This window comes from Aythya marila (genome assembly GCF_965140915.1).
Source record: "Aythya marila genome assembly, chromosome: 6".
NCBI lineage: Eukaryota > Metazoa > Chordata > Aves > Anseriformes > Anatidae > Aythya > Aythya marila.
This window is the reverse complement of record NC_139047.1, coordinates 19,537,022-19,555,155: the sequence shown is the minus strand read 5'-3', so window position 1 is coordinate 19,555,155 and position 18,134 is coordinate 19,537,022. Positions and strand designations below refer to the sequence as shown.

General features: G+C 36.6%; 1 protein-coding gene across 1 annotated transcript in view; it reads right to left on the bottom strand.

Annotated features, from left to right (window-relative positions):
• Nucleotides 1–18,134, bottom strand: part of LRP2 (LDL receptor related protein 2) — a gene marked incomplete at its 5' end in the record, with an annotated part of 115,999 nt that overhangs the window by 15,470 nt on the left and 82,395 nt on the right. The window contains 16 exon segments of the mRNA XM_082762990.1: nt 318–461; nt 2,391–2,522; nt 3,499–3,630; nt 5,552–5,680; nt 6,632–6,754; nt 7,208–7,345; nt 8,417–8,533; nt 8,783–8,899; nt 9,428–9,547; nt 10,461–10,589; nt 11,491–11,736; nt 13,315–13,511; nt 14,369–14,546; nt 14,963–15,186; nt 16,466–16,636; nt 17,127–17,279. Coding sequence (XP_082619116.1) covers nt 318–461; nt 2,391–2,522; nt 3,499–3,630; nt 5,552–5,680; nt 6,632–6,754; nt 7,208–7,345; nt 8,417–8,533; nt 8,783–8,899; nt 9,428–9,547; nt 10,461–10,589; nt 11,491–11,736; nt 13,315–13,511; nt 14,369–14,546; nt 14,963–15,186; nt 16,466–16,636; nt 17,127–17,279 — 2,450 coding nt within the window.

Sequence of the window (18,134 nt, the reverse complement as noted above, 5' to 3'; positions counted from 1 at the left end):
AAGAGAAGAAAGGGGTTTGTTCATAGCAATCCTCTACTATTGCATAATCCTAAAGAGCAACAATTCCACAGCTGAACTCATATCAAAACAAAAGGAAAAACAGAATAAAAACTAGCTACACCAAAGCAAAGTATTAAAATGAACCACACTGATGCTGAAGAATCAAGTAGAGAGGATGGGCACATTCAGCCAAGACACGGCCAGTTAATCTAGTTCGATTTTGATTTCCAACATAAATTAAATACCTATGCTACCGAAATGTGTCTTTTCAAACAAACAACTGTACGGCTGAGTACTCATGTTCTACATATACTCACTCAGGCCTATTCCTTCAGGGTCCCAGTCATAATCCAGAGCTTGGATGCGCTCCTGGTTATCGATATAGTCAGAGTACTGTTCTGATGAGATATTGTATCTTCGAATCCGCACATTATCTGGCAGCAGTAACAATGGAGGATTACCTAGGAAATGATAATGAACTTTACTTCCTTGTATTTTTAGGAAAAAAAAACAACAGATAAAAGTCATTTACATTTAAAACTAAACTCGTGTTTTCACAGGTTCTCACTGAGTAAGCGGCAGAAAGGACAGAGGGCCACCCCTAAAGCTTCAGAGCTTTAATGTATTTTTTTTTTTAGTTAAAAAATAAATAAATAAATTTGGAAAATTCATTAAAAACACTGGACGTGCTTACCAATGAAAACAGTATTGTCCTTTTCACCACAGACTTTGTGCAGCCATAATCACTAAGGCAAAAATCCTTAAAAATTCTTGAACATCACAGTGTTGGCATACTGACACGTCACGTTTCAAAAATGGAATGCAGCTACACACAGTGCAGCTCAGCTTAAGCACCTTACCAAATGGGGAATGATTTTGGTAACTACAAAAAAATTGCCAGTATCTTGATCCAAGAACTGTCTCATTTCTTCTACCCAATGTATCTATAGTCAGAAGAACGCTCTCCTACATGACCACAGGTTAATTTGAGGTTAGCCTCAGTACTCTAATAATTTGAGTTATACTCAAGTACAGTACTATTCCCACTCAAGTGGGAGTAGTAGTCCCAGCTGGCTCACTGTTGGTGAGAACATGCAACTGTACAGCCCTTTTGTCAATGACAAAGTCCAGCTGGGAGTCATGGACATCTTCACAAAACCCGTAAGAAGTGAAAAGGTATTCACCTGGGCAAAGAATACCTCATTTACCAGTGCCTTTTCCAACTAATAAACCTCAGTCTATTAAGTGTTTATCTGAATACAGATCCTTTTCCCCCTAAGACATGCACAACTATGGAACAATAAGGGAAGTGACTCCATTCTCTAATAAGCACACAATTCACTGCAGAAATGGGCAGCTTTACCAATAAAGAAAAAGACCTGATATTCTCTGTGTCTTCTGAAAACACCTGATTATCAGGCCCACAGCAGACACAGGCAAAGAAAGCCCTCATTTGTAAGTGCTGTGAGCTTGTACTACAAAGAGTGATACGGTTCTGGGCATAGACAGAACTTCAGGCACAAGCAATTTCACAATGTTATGAGCTACAATCATGATATCTTATATCACAGAGCCATGAAAATATCTACATGTCTAGAATATCTAGGTGATTCCTGAATAAAACCTATGAAGAATAATTTCAAAGAACTAGATCTGAGACACCAGCACATAAAGAAGTTGCCAAGCAGAAACCCAGGTACCATATTGCTACCATGCATCTCTGAAAGCTGCTACAGTGTAAGTAATTTTGTAAATATGATGTTGTTTCAGTCTTTCATATAATACTACCGTGTTGTCAATTTTTTCTTCAGCTCTGTATTATTACTACTCAACTATAATTATCTTCTGAATCAACTATCTACCTATTCAATGGCTGTCACACACTGTAGTCACTGCACTGAGGTATGTCAAAAAAACTAATGATTGAAGTTAAATATGAGCCAAAGTCCTTCTGTTTGTGTGCATCAGTCCATGAATAAGGAATAAGCAACCTGTCATCAAAGTGCCTTTGATTTGTACCAGTTTAATGCAACTTTCTTCTGATTAATTCTTTTGTTGCAAAAACCTAAACTTCAGGAATAGGCAGCATTAATTTCCTTCTGCTGACATCCACAGGATAAGCAGACTTTTGTTTTAGAGAAAATTTCAGGTGAAAGAAAGGTGGTGATCCAAACCAAAATATTATTTTTAATATTTACAACTGGAAGCAGAGATAAGCATTTCTCTTCCTGATTATGGAATGAGTGGAAAACACACATAATATTATGCTACAGAATAAAGTTTGGTTTTCATTATCCCCTTCCATAAAAAGAGATGATTGTATTCATTAAGTTGCTGTACAACACTTGCTCGTTACAGGTAGTGATCAATCTTGCTGTCAGTTAACATACCATTAGCTGCACACTGCTTCCCTTGTTGATCACCCACAGATCTGAAGCCATCTGCACAGAAACATTCATAGCTTCCTTTGGAATTTTTACAGTCTTGGGTGCATGTTCCGAAGATCTCACATTCATTGATATCTACACATAAGCAGAGAAAAGATACCTAGAGTTTAAGCTCTCCTTCCACATCCTGGCCATCTTTACTCCATGAAGCATTAGCTTATCCCTTCCCCACATAAGCTAAAAGATCTGTGATAATAAATTATTTTTAAAATCAGCCTTAGTTTTCTAAAAGAACTTCTAATCACTTATTTAACATAAGTCTTAACTATAAATTGCTAACAACTGTATAGCTTATGTTCAACAGATTGCTTTTAAGAGACATATTTTTCATTGTGTATTTTTGTGTTAAATCACCAAGGAAAGACAAAAGATGAGGCATGACTACAATAAGATGCAAGAGCAACCCTTGTTGAAATGTTGAAACACAGATACCTAGTCCCTAAGAAACCGGAAGGACAGGGAGGAATGCCCTTTGATTGTGTTTAAAGCCACACAAACTGTCCACAAGATCTGGGAGCAACAAACAGAAGTGATCTTGTCAAAATATACTGAAATGGTAACCACAACCACACTATACTGCATAATCACTACCAACAGCCTTTGAGTAAACTCCTCCATATTTTATCTGCATATAAGCAAGAAAAAGCATGGCACAATAAACCTCTACTAAAGTTTGTTTTTTTTTACTTTTCTGTTCTGAAACAGAACCAAATGAAAGTGTAACCTTCAGTAAGTTTTCTATTAATAAGGAAAAATAATAGCAAGTTTTCATCCTTCAAATTGCAAAGATACAACTACACCTATATACCAAAAAGCAAGAATGTATACCCACAGCTAACAAAAGCCTAAAAAAAATGAACTGTGGAGCCACCTCTTTACTGAATGACGCCTACATGTTAGAAAACATGATTCAGCAAAATGGTTTAAGAAGCATGTGGTAAATGTACAAACATCCTGTTATAATGTAGGAGTGAGTAGACATATTAGAATGATGAAGTGACAGGTCACTGAACACTGATCAGTGAGAAGATGTTTAGAAGAATGAAAATACCATCACAGGAGTTTCGGTTAATCTCACTGGCCTTGTACCCTGGTCTACAGGAACAGATAAAGCCTCCTTCATTCAAGTTGGTACAGTTATGTTCACAGATATTTTCAGCACAGGTTCGTTCTGTTCCAGTATCTGAAAAAGGTAGGAATTAGACAATTATAACCATTAAAAAAATGTGATAAGTGATAATTAAGTGATAAGGAGGTTGTAATTTTGATCATTATTGTCTATTTGAAAAGCATTTTCAATGGATAATGTTAGTTTTCCTTCTGTTTTTTTCCTAAGTGAAATCCAATTAATGTGAACATCCTTTCTCTAAGGCAAACTAAAACTGGGTGGTAAAGGTCAGTCAAAAGAACTTCCAACTAAGAGTAGTTTCACTATAGAAGTAGGTGAACAGGGTCAGAGTAACAGCCATAAACATCCAACTCATCTCCCTTAAGAGAATCTGCAGCAACTGCAGAAACTAAGACGCATGACTAACTCCTACCTTTGCCAAGCAACTTCTTTCTTACCCAGTCCTTTCTCATTACCTAAACAAAAAGTGTTCTCAACTGCTGCCATACATGCCACAGACCACATATTACTTATATCTGGAAATTAGAAAAGATGACAACATACTCATCCAGTACCTAATCAAAAGCCTAGTGAAGTCAATACAGGTCATTGCACCAAATACACTGCCCTTTAAAGAAATGCCTATAACAGAAAAGGTACGTGAGGTATTCTGTATCAAATAGAAAATTACACTCTTCTCAACACATAAAATTATATTGATTCTGACTTACTCTACATATATACAAAGTCCTTCAAAATTCAGATTGTATCTAAGTAGGAAAGAAATAAAGAAATAACATATGGTTTATTGACAGCATGAGAAAAGATAGAAATGTATGACAAAAGCATTACATATTAAGGTCATTATCTCCTTTATAACATATACATCCCAGTCCTAATTAATTTTAAACACCTCAATTTCATATATATGTAGAAGCATAAATTCATTGTGTAGATACATACACACACACAGAGCTTTTCTCTCAACATCTCAGGTTTTTGATATTGGTAAGACTGGGAACGTTATCATCTGACCTACATTTATATCTATTCACAAACGGTAGAATGCTGACTGCTAGGCATCTGATTTGCATCGTTTCAGATCCTTCTTATATTTTCATCAAGTTATTGCATTAGGTTATATTACCTAAAGACCATCAGGGATAGTAAGTGATACAGCTACTTAAGAAGGGACTGCACTATAGGATCACAAGTTATTTGTGCTTTGCAAGCATGCTGGATTGTAATTCACTAGTGTATTATTTGGCACACTTTCACCTGAAGCCATTGAAGCGAACTAAAATTGCAAGTATATGGTCATATTACTACTCTATAACTCTCTTTATATGAATGTATAGAGAGTTGGGTTTTTATTTTTTTCAGATTTCATCAGAATAGTCTCTTGCCTCAAAGTTCAAGTCAAAGTTTTTGCATTTAAATGGCTGTTAGTAGATTCATGAGGCATAATTAATAAAAGTTGTGCATGCACAGAGGAACTCAGAGGACCCTCAGCTTGAGTAATGGCTGTCCCTATAGACTTCTGTGTTCTGTCTGTAAAGAGGACAATAGAAGCATCTCAATATATTTTTGATTTCAACAGGGCTGGAACAACTTCTGTGGGTTCAGGATCTGCCCATGAATACTTCTGTAGGTTGGCCTATGGCAATTCCAATTTAACTATTTGGTTGTTCTTGCCTCCATAATGCAACACTTCTCAGAACAAGATTAAAAACAAGATCAAACCTTTTTTTTGTGATGCATAAATGCTATGAGCCTAAAAAAGACTGTTCAGAGCACTTAATTTCTTAGGGCTTTTCACCCAAAGAAAGAAAAAAAATTACATTGTCATGGCTAACCAGATAATCCCAGCATGGGGTAATTAAAAACTAATATGTCTGACTATGCTATCCACGCAGAAACATGTATTGTTATCGCTCTCAGAAATGTTTATTTCAATAGCATTATCATTTTTTATTCAATTAATGTTGTTACTTACTGCAGCCCATTTCATCAAAATGGTCTCCACAGTCGTCATAATTGTCACAGACATAATGTAGAGGAATACAATTTCCATTACTGCACTTGAATTCTTCAGTTGTACAAGGTCTTGGGGTCGGTTCTCTACCTACAGTTGAGAAGAGAAACATTCCTCTATCACAACTTCAGTTACACAGTACCAACAGACAACACTATTACATATTGCTAATGGGGAAGCTGATGCAATGTGGTAAAATAATGACTAGAGTGACATTGGAAGTGTATCATAAAGCTAAGCAACGCCTCCTGACTTCTAGTCACACCCCAGTGAAGTGAAGAAGCCCTTCCACCTCCATGAAATGAAAGTTAGAAACTTCCTGTTAATAGTAGATTGAACTTTTTTTTTTTTTTATAATAGTGCAAAGTAATTAATACCCTTTAACTCTATACTATACACACCTGCTGCAGACTTCAAGAGATTGAGTTATAAGTAAAATACTAATTTAAGAAAATTTTGCAATAAAACCAGCAAATACACTAGCTTTTTTTGGTTGCTTAATAAGTAATCAAAAATATGATAAAACTATATAATATAAAAATCAACACAGTCAGTAAGAACTACCTCAGATATCTACGGGCAAAATCCTATTGAATATTAACAGAGCTTCTGCAGGATTTGTCCCTTGACTCTTACTATGTACATAACAGTGCCATGAATTCAGAAGTACCCATTTATCTGTTTTTTTTTAAACATCCAATATCCATCCAATCCTTATTTATGATACAGCCAAACAATTTTTTCTTTCTTATTTCGGACATCATAGTAAGTAGACACAATTTAGCTGTTAGTGTTCATAATAAAACACAATTCAATTTTGAAAACCATACATTTTTCACACGAATCATTGCTTATTTTTGCTACTTACATGGAGACCTGTGAACACATAGCACCAATAATTAAAGTTTAAATTATTTTATATTGAACTTTAGTTTTCATATACTTTTGTTTGATTTTGACATTTCTGAAGGCCTTCAGTATTATTAGACACGTCACAATTACCAAATCTCCTATTTGCTGCTAAATTTTATGTATACATACAGTGTTCTTCTTTTTCATCACTTCCATCTCCACAGTCATCTTCCTGGTTGCACAGCTCATGACTATATACACAGCGATTGTTTTCACATCGGAAACGGAACGGAGATTCACAAACAATATCCACTGAAACCACAGAGATCAAGTCAATCACACTGATACTTCATGCCATTGAGTCATGAGTTATCCAGATCAGTTTTATCTTGTAACAAAGATGTTCCGACACTACAGACAGCTTTAAAGGCTCACCTTTGAGAATATAAATTATCTGAATTATATCTTTAAATGCAACTGATGCTCTTATTTTAAACATTCCACTTGAAAACATAAAGTATTGTCCTTAGCTCTTTGATATAGCTCTCCCACATATATTAACATCTGCAATGAGAAACATACTATAGGAGGATGAAGTGAACTTGCATATGAAGCAAAGTTCTCAGCACCCGTCCTGAAAGTAGTCGGTGAGAATCTCTACTGAAATGAAAATATTTAAATTTTATTTTCTATTTCTTCTCTTTATTATAATTATACATTATATTATGCTTTTTTTTTCATTTTAATACAAATTTTCTCTCTTACAGCAAAGGTGAAGTTCTTCGTCAGAGTCATCTCCACAGTCATTGTCACCATCACATTTCCAGTATGGCTGGATACAGACATGGTTTTTACATTCGAACAACATGGGTGGACAGTATGTACCATTAGGATATCGTGTTGCTGAAAAAAAAAATATTAAATGAAAATTTTGTTTTGTTTTTTCCCTGTTTTCCCTGAAAAAGACTCAGGTTGGTTCTATATATATATATATATATAATTTTTTTTAAATACTCTTCTCTCCATAGTAAGAGATGCAGTATGCATCTGCAAAGATCTACAGCAACAACAGCCTGCAAGGACTAAGTACTTATTGGAAGCCACAACTTAATAATTCAGGTTCAGGTGAATACTGAAACATAAATTTCATTCCCAGAAGCTTCTGAAAATAAACTGTCACAAATTTAGCAAACGTTGCTTGAAGCTGTTACCACTAGATAAGTAAAAAAGGTAAATAATGTCACTGGCACCAAACCTGAATGACCCAAGTACCTATAAAGTACCTAGATATAGGTTTAAAAAAAAAATCTGTTACATCTGTGAAAAACTGAACTAGATCAAAGAAAAAACACATGACAGTCCTAATCCACATAAGTAAAACTTATCTTTGCCCTTTCAGTGGCTTCTCATACACATTTTCCTCCCCTTAAGAAAAGCCAAATATTGTGTGAACACAATTTTGAGAGATTAACTATCACAATGCAAATTCCAGGACATTTCTTCACAGTAGGTCAATACATAAAAGGAAGATGAAAACAGAAAAGTATTTAATTTCATTTGCTTCACTGCTACTTTACTAAACTCTATACACTCTTTTGAGTATTATAAAAACCCATTCCATTACAGAACCTTTTTAGAATACAGTATGACTGGAAGCTGTGGATCTTGCAACATGAGTGGGAATAGTCAAAAATTTTGATTCAATCATACATCTGTCTTTTGCTGGACTGTGTAAACATATTAATTTCCTAGTATTATGATTGTGTTTACAATTAATGTAAGAGAAGGCAACCCATTCATATATTAAAAAAACGATTCAAAACATTACACTCCTCAATTTTTACTGACATCACTGAGTGTTGCAAAATTCAGTACCTCTATGGAGTCATCGCAATCTCACTTAAAGAGACAGAAAAGTGCAAGTCTTTCTGGAAGTGAGCTCAATGAACACCAATTGCAAAGCTTGAAACTCACGACAAGTTGTTTCATCAGAGAAATCAAGGCAGTCTGCATTTCCATCACATCTGAAGCGCTCTGCAACACAGTGTCCACTATTACACTGGAAATAACCAGGGTGGCAGGTTCTTAGCTCTGAAAAGATTCAGAAATAACTGTTGAAACGTCTCCTCATTCAAATCCATACAGTGTTTATTTTTTGAGATCATCCGATGGGAAACGGCAACATCCCAGATGATTAAAATATTATCTGCTACTTTTGGTGACCCAGTCAATATTACTCCATTAAAGATGCTTCCCATAAAAGATCATTTTGCAGAAAAAGTTATTGCTTTAGAAACAAAAGTCTGAACATGTAAAAGGTCACATCCAGACAATACACACCACAGTCACGTTCATCTGAATTGTCTTCACAGTCATCATCATGATCACAGACCCAGCGGGAAGGAATGCAGTGCAAATTGTCACAACGGTATTCACTTTCTGTACATTCACGAGGACCTTAATTTAAAATGAAAGTGCAAATGTGTAAAGTTTCCCATCTGTAGATTTAAACATCCACACCTGTCTCATTAAACCAGACAGAAGCTGATAATGTTATATAATCATTAAAACTGAATATTTTAAAAGCCTGTCCCCATATACTCTTGGCATTTTGTTCAACAATCTATGTCTCTTCTTGACAAGGAAAAAGTATTTGTTTTACCACAGAAGTAATTTTTATTCCAGTTCGGGGAAAATCCAGGTTCATTGCTTTAGAAACTATATAATCCTACGTCTGCACACAGGGCAGAATTCAAATGTCACTTCCTACTGGAAAACAGGAATTTGTTTTGTTGTAATGACTGGATTTATCAGTGTTTTTACATATCAAAAATGCTGCCTTGCAACATCACTGTGATAGCCAGCAAAGAAACAGCTGTACAAAAAAGCACCAAATGATTGCTGTTGAGATCTGTCTGCCCCATTCTCATAAGAAATAGGATAGTTAAGTCAAAAGCTGAACATGACAGTCAAAAAAGAACTCACTGCAGTTGCGCTCATCAGACTGATCTCCACAGTCATTATCTCCATCACATCTCCAGCGCAGTGGGATACACCGATGATTGTCACAACGGAAATCTCCAGACGGACTGCAAGTCATCTCCTCTGCAGTGTACACGGTTTGCCAACAAAACATAAGACCAGCACACATTAGCATAGTCTTTGAATAAGATATAATGCACACAGAAGTAGACAGAGATTTATGTGACAAAAACTGGACTAAGTACTAGAAGAGTGATTAAGAAACAGCTGAAATAACTATATAGAACTGAGATGGAGACACAAAGAAATAAACTTCATGCTATCAAAGGAAAACACGGATCAATCTTTACAGTGCCACTATTCCAGAACGAGTGGTCCTAATAAATCCCACCCTCTATCCTGCTTTCACAGGAGCAACCGCTCCATCCAGAAAAGAGTAACTTGAGTTAATGACTACTAAAATGAATGGATTGTATTAGCCTACTAATAAAGAACCCTAGAAAAGAAAAGCATTTATTTTCTGACTAAAGGAGCACGGTTTTGGTGACATACATTTTTACAATTCTACATGCAGAGAAGAAAAATTACAAGGCATCCTGCCCTCACAGAGTGTTAACACTTTTGAGTCTTTTCTGGTTCTGATGTAGTGATGAGATGTCCTCTAAGCTTTGTGTAAAAGCGTATGAGAGGTTTCAACATAAATGTAAGAGTCAGGGAAAGTACCATCATACTTCCCATACTGATGGTTTCGGCAGTACAAGAGGTAAGTAAATGTAGAACACAGTGACAGTTTTAATAGTCTATAATGATTCAGCTCAAGCAAAATATTTCCCAAACATGAGCTGCACAATGAATCACTACACATAGAGGTTCTCCTGAAGACAAATAACTGCCAGGATAATTAACTGACATAAAATAAAAAAAATCCCAGGTACATTATTACTGAAAAGACTTTTGCAAACTCAAGATGTTTATAACTTGAATAAATGTTTTTGGTACAAAATTACGTTGAAATGACCTCCTTCTTCAGACATACCACAGCCTTGTTCATCGCTGTTGTCCCTGCAGTCATTATTCCCATTGCACACTGCCCATAGTGGTATGCAACGGTAGTTGGTTCTACAGCTGAACTGCGTGTGGTTGTCACACCGATAAGCAGGACCCACTGAAATACAAGAGGCAATTGTCAAGAAAAACCATGCTTATTGCTATTTTGACTTTCAAAATCTGTCAAAATTTAGTCAGTTCCTTCTACTAAAAAGAATTATCTGCTATTTTCAGTGTTGTAAAAGAGACAGTAAAATATACATTTTGTGGTACGTTTTCCAATCCATGCTGCTTGTATTCAGCATATACTAGAAACCCATGACAGATTCAAAACACGTTCAATGTGGTTTTCCCTGACTATTTAGTGCTGGAAATGGTGCCAACAGAAGCCCCAAAACCAGAAGCAAGGGAAGGCAACTTGTCCTCATATGGAAAAGCTTGGTTCAAAGCTCTTCCAGATGACCGGTGACTCAAAGACACATGTTGCACGTTGGAAAGCACCACTGGTAAGTGTAGGCTAGACGGTGTTTTGCATTTGTTCTGCTTGTAATTTTTGTTTCTAAATCATGTGCCTATCATCTGCAGAAACTACAGCTTCAAGAAACAAAACTTTGTTTTTGTAAAAAGGATGCCCTATGTCATACTCTAAGGTAAAAAATGATGAACTGGCATTCCCTGCTTCCACACAAGCAATAGATCATATATGCATATAATCTTGTTCACAGAATATTTTTAGGGACCAAGCACATGAAACTGCTAGATTCAAGGAGGTCAGAGTGAGACACTGTCAGTCTTGATAAGCCAGCCAGCATAAGCAAGCTTCTTCACCTTCAAGAATGAGAAAGCAGTGCATTATCCACACAGAATCTACATTTCCTAATACTGTTTACTGCATATTAGCAACTTGCAGAAAAAATTCCTTTCCAATAAATTTTCATCCTCAGATAAATTAAGTAATGCAGTTTGCTTTGCATTCAGTGCACCATAGTTTAGGTAGCTTCCTCCAGCTAAATGCTTACTACATTCGTGGAACGGCTCATCAGAGTTGTCGCCACAATCATCATCCACGTCACACTTCCAGGATCCTGGGATGCAGCGGCCATTGTCACACTTAAATTGGCCTGGGGGACAGGTCCTACTTGCACAGTGAGTACTATCTTCATCCGAGTTGTCACCACAGTCATCCTCTCTGTCACACTGCCAGGCTTCTGGGATACATCGTTTATTGGCACATTGCCACTGATGGGTTTCACATTGGTGATTAGCTGGAAGAATATAAATTGGCTATTAGGATGCTGAAATTTACAGGAATAGTCTGCTGCAGCAGCCTTAGGTCAGTTGGGCACTTATCATGTCTATACCACAAATTGGAAGAAAAAGTCAGTAAAAGTCTAAAACATTAGCATTTACTTGACCAGTTGAGGTACAGATTTCTAATGCCACATGGCACATATCCCACAGGCATTCAGTTAGGCTCACTAAGGCTCTACATTCCTCTAGGAATGAGGCAGATACTACCTGCTCCTAAAGAAGAGAGGACTAAATCCAGCACTTAAATACGATTGAGACAGGGGTTCCCAGTTACTTACTAGAGGAGTTATGAGACATTCTGGTTCTGGCTGTACTATCAACTTAGACGCACACTGCCTGATACGCCTGTCCCTCTGAGCATGAATGAACACGCCAGAAAACATAGAAGACTGTGCTGATAACAGTTCCATAACCTATAAATGTACATCCTCTGTCCCCAGGGGTAAAGCTTGTTATGCTAAAGTTAGTTGTATCAGTGAACTGGGCGAGATCTGAAGGTCTATGAAAATAGGACTTCATACAAAGCTTCTAGACTTTCTATGTTTCACCGGACACTACCCTACTACTATGTCACAAGTACTGAAAAACTCTTCAAGAGGAAATAATACATTATGATTTCCATACATTTTCTAGACTAAGGGATTCTAACCCCACACACATGATGATGAGCAGAAGGAATGATATAGACCTAAACTGACTTTAAGTGTATACGGTACATCAAACCAGTGACGTTATGCAGCTGCCACTTTATACTTGTTAAATGATCCCCTGTGCCATACTTAAAAGTGTAGCTATTCGAAACTCATGTAAAATGAACATTTAATTGTCATTGTTAGAAACACTTTGCTTATGGATAGCAATGAAACTATCAATTATACAACCACAGTGTTTTCTTTTTCCTTTATTTTACTATGCTTGTAACTGCCAGAAGTACATTATTTACAAGCAGAAGACTAAGGATGTGCTTTTTAAGTTAGGTGTAAGTATGTGGAATAGGACAGGTTTTTCAGGCAATAACATTATTCCACAAGCATAACTAGGCTCTACTGCCAAAATTCTGCTATCACAAACAGCTCTCCAAAACAACCTTCCCACGTGCATTGGGTTTTGTGCAATGTAAAGTGTGAAATTAATTTGTCCCATCACACAAAATTCTAGAATATGGGAAAAATGAGCATGCCTGATGGACTGATCTGTACATTAGGAAGGCTTATATTCCTCATATTGATCAGGGCTTTACTCTTGACAAAATACAGAGGATCCTACTTCCAGTATCTAGTAGCTCAGGTTGTAAATTACATCAGTGAAATAACTTAAAGGTATAGAAAACATTTACATTTTATACTTTTTTGCTCTCCTCTACCCTGCTTTTGCACTGTGGTATACTGCTCTAGTAGGTGCGAAACTAGAGAATTAGGACCTGCATGTCCCTACCTAACCTCTTGATCTGTAAAAAGCAGATGATAACAATACATATTGTTTACATGTTTCCTACTGGCAAAACTCACTTAAAATTATTACTGGTAACATACCACAAAGTACAGGATCTTCATCTGATCTGTCATGGCAATCTGACTGGGTATTGCACAAGAAATGTGGACTTGTGCAGTTCCCATCGTTACACTGGAACTGACCAACAGGGCAGTATCGGTGTGGACAGGTAGGGGGCTCATCAGAGCCATCTCGACAGTCCCTCTGTCCATCACATTTCCACCAGATAGGAATACACCTAACAAAGAGAAAACAATGTTTTCTTTGTTGAGGAAGCGTCTCTACAGATAAATGACCATCCTTTTACAGCACAAAAGACAATCTCATCTCAGCCTTATTTCCCAAAACTTCCAAGACATCTTGAATTTCATGTCTACTGCTTCATATATGCATATATGCTAATAAAATAAGCCAGAAGACTGTCTCCAGAAACAGATGATACTTGTAGGCCTCTAGAAGTAAGTTCATTGCAAATTAATTAATAAGGATTGAATTTTAAGGTGTATTTGTGGCAACCATCTCTCATGTTAGATTTTAATCAGCTTAACATGTTAATAATTCACCTGAACCTCAGCACAAGAATTTCACTAGGGATCATCATTGTAGTATTGCTTCAAAATGCCACCCAGTGAGGACAACTGCCTCACAGGTTCCAGAGCAATACAACATAAACACAGCAGCTCTTAGGCCACATTCCTCTCCCCCCAACGCACTTGTCTCAGAGAAAGGTTTTTTTTGCCCCCAAATCAGCTAAATGGCTTTCCTGGTCCATTCACAGACAGTACATGTTTGGCAGAAAGAGATACATTGCAAAAGATACACAAAAAAAACAACAGAAAGGTCCAGGTTTATGATTTCAACTGGAATATACATGCAATGTCATACTAGGAAGAAAAAAAATAATTTCAACATGGAATATACAAATATTTTTCCAAAATGTAAGGCTGTCTAATCCTGGCTTTGTCTTTGCTAGCACATCACAGAATCATAGCAAAAGCCGGAGGAATACCTGGTTTCATGCCCTTGTGAAGAGTCTGAATTCTATAATATATCTTTTAAAAGGCATCAGAAAAAGATGATGAACATTGGACTTACCTCTCAGTGTCTGCACAGAGAAACTGGGTGCTAGAGCACATTGGAAGGCAGTGTGCTGTACTACCAAACTGGACTATCATGAAGTTGTCAGGACATTCACAGGAATAACCCTGACCACCAGCTTTTATTAGACAAAGATGGGAACAACCACCGTTGTTGGTGCCACAAGGATTATTAACTGGTAAAACAAACAAACAAAAATATTACTGTACTTTGCAAATCCCAGGACACAAAGGTCTCAGTCAGTAAAAGACTCCTCTAATACTTTATTGAAAGCTTATATGTAGTAAGCTGAAAAGCAAAACCTAGATAAGTAGACGCTCAGAAAGAAATATTTATGATTTCATATACAGGAAATGTATACTATTCAGTGAAGACTTCTAAGAAACTAATTTAAAATGATGCACTCCTAGTCTGATTCTATTTAAGCAGCTAATCAAAGACCACTTATATATGTAAAATAGAGGACTACATATATTCTGTGGATTTTATTTCCCTGAGCAAATGCAAAAGCTGAGTGTACTCAGGACTGCTTCCAATTAATCTTCAGTAACAGCCGGCCCTCTAAATGCAAATCTCATTCTTTTTTCTTACCAAATGGCTGTCTGTATGGATGGTAAACATGGATGTCAAACGGCCTGTGTGTGGTGTTCACGAGAACAGTCCTGTCTGATCCATCATATTTGTTTCCCTTTTCAACAGTTCTTGTGTTCCAGTCAGTCCAATATATCGTGTCTTCAAAAATAGTTATGGCAAAGGGATGAGGTAAAGTCCCATCATATACAGTGTGACGATGATATCCATCCAGGTCAGAGTACCTACACAAAGAAAAATGCACAAAACATTCAGAGAAACGATAGAATATCTTACATTTACTGTATATGCTAATTGTAGGCCATTTTCAGTGACCAGGACCACGCAACGGTGGAATTGCAGCTTCTTTAGTCCCACGATAGAGCACTGTCCTCAGTGAATTCCTTTTAACACATGCAGAAAAGTATAACAGGTTATTCTAGGCAAAGAAACGGAATAAATGGAATAGAGGAACATCCACTGACATGTAAAAGTCTTCTCACATAAGTGTATCAGTTAGCCAACTGAAATTTTACACATTTACTGACTTACAGCAAATTATTATTGTCACATAAGAGACTGGCCTGGATCATTCACATTACTAATAAAAGAACACTTAAGACAACAGGCCTTCTGTAATTCCTATATTTTACACGTCTTTCTGATTTAGAGATTCATCTGATAAGATACCTTTAATAAGATTTTTTGGTTTTGCTGACATTGCTATAGGGATAAATGATGAAATACTAAAAATAAAGAGATAGAGATGTATACTTGTAATTTATATATTTTAAATAGGTATTTTTAACACTTGCATTTAAGAAAAGTTGCTAGATGAATAGATGTAAAGAAGAATGGATCTATGTCTAACCCTAAATGCACATATAAACATTAACATCAAGGATTGTTTTTAAAGTGTTTCAACATCTTGACAAGAACCAGAATATTAGTTATTCATTTGTACGATATCTAAGCAGTCATTTTCCAACAATAGAAAAAAAAAATAGATTTTTGCAATGAACAGGAAAAAGCTATATATGCTAGCAGGAAATTTCATGTCATATTTATGGATACTGCTGTAAATGCTGACTATAAAATTAACGACAAGTTTTCAGAGATCCTCTAATGAACTGTATACCATTTTATTAGCACACAACTGGTTTAGTTTCAGCTCAACTCAATACATGTAGGCAGAAACAAGAGAATCAAAAAAGTGATTTTATATTCAATTCTGCCTTGGTTCAGGCTGTACTCCCAGATATTGATAAACTGCATATTCCAGCATAGACTTTGAATCTTTTCACCTGAATTCCTCAATAATTTTTTGGACCACTTCCAGTGGGACCTAAGACACGAAAAACAGGGACAATGTGTCATTCCCATCACCTACTACTCCTTACTTCCTGACTCTGGTTTCCTACAGTCAGTAGGTAGAAGCATTATGCTTAGATCATCTATAAAGGCTACCACTAAGATCCAGCAGGAGCAATTATTCAGTTGTTTTATTCTTCTCTGTGTACTTACTCAATGTAATTTAGATGGGCATCTGCCCAGTAGAGCTTGTCATTGGTGTAATCTATGGTGAGTCCATTGGGCCACTCTAACTTTGTAGAGATGATCACCATCTTGTCCTTGCCATCCATGCCTGCTCGTCCAATATAAGCTCGATCTGCCCAGTCTGTCCAGTAAACATGTCTGTTCAAATAAACACTTATAGTTAAGATTGCAGGAAAAATACGCTGAAGCAAGTATTAGAAGACACACCCAAATAAAGCAATTCCTGCAACAAAACAAAACCATATAGAGGGAAATAAGAAAGAGGTTAGTATATTTGTTTTGTACTTTAACTACTACAGCAAACAAGTGGATGCATGTAATCACATTCATCTTCAAAAAATGCAACCAGCAGCCCCATTGTCTATCAAACTACACACATATCTACCAACCTTTTTAGCCTTGCAAACAAAATTTCCTTGTCCGCATGCAACAAAATTCCACTTTCAATGATACCTAGCAGTCCAGAATATACATTTATGAAAGGCAAGCTGCTATTTTTCGTAAGCTTCATTGAAGATCTAATGCCGCACAAATTTAAGAGCAGATGGCCAAACTTTTATTTCAGCTTTTCAGAGACAGTGCAAGACTATTTTAAAAAGAAAGGAAAAACACTCTTTAAATATCATACCCATATTTTGGATGAACAACAATTGCTCTGGGGTACTGAAAGCAGAAAGTGTTGTTCGCATCCACACACCGATCCACGAGTTTTTTCCGGAATCTTCCATCAAGTTCAGAGACGTAGAGACAATCTTTGTAGGCATCCACCCAGTACAATTTTCTGAAATATTTTAGAGTTAATTTATTTACTGTAATTTACTTTATTTGGTTTATTTTACTTCACAGCACCTTCTTCTTTTTTTTTTCTTCCAAGAAGCAATACAGCCACTATAAAGGAAGAACATACATACTGTACTGACATCTCTTTACACCAACGTTCAATTTGCCATTTTTACTCCTGCTGCTCCTGCATCCACAATCATTGGTGACATTGGTGACTTGCATTTACCCAGTTGAGTAATAATATGCCATATGACTATAAATTACTGAGCCACCTTCTCTTTCTTTACTCTCCTACTGGCAATCGCAAAAAAGAGCAGAAAAGCATTCATGCAGTATAACAGATTTTGACTGGAGCTGTGAAGCGTTGGAGAGAATCACCACCTCTTCCACACTGCCAGCTCTACTCTCATTAGCAGGTTCTCCTTTGAAAACTGTTACACATTGCTGTTTGAAAACCTTATTTAAACCTCAATTAGAATTTTTAACAGTTCTGTTACTTCATCTAGGAATTATCCGCAGCTGTAATCAAATAAAACATGCAAGCTGATGCATTGATTTTTGAAAGCCCGCAACAAAACAAAACATTTAAATTATTTAATTTAAACTAAAGTAGGCTACTTTGAAATTCCCTGCATGGATTCTTCTGCTTCAGTGTGCAACAGGGTCATTCCAGAAATAGCCTAACAAAGTTTCTGTCCACAGAACCCTCACCAGTCCTATGGAACTCCAAAAAGCAAGGAGTACAAAAATTATCTTCCCCAACCTTCAACTCATGGTATCCTCCAGTCCTCCCCCTGTACGGAAAGTGAACAGAACAGCTCATCTACCATTGTATCATCCTTCAGCCTTTCTG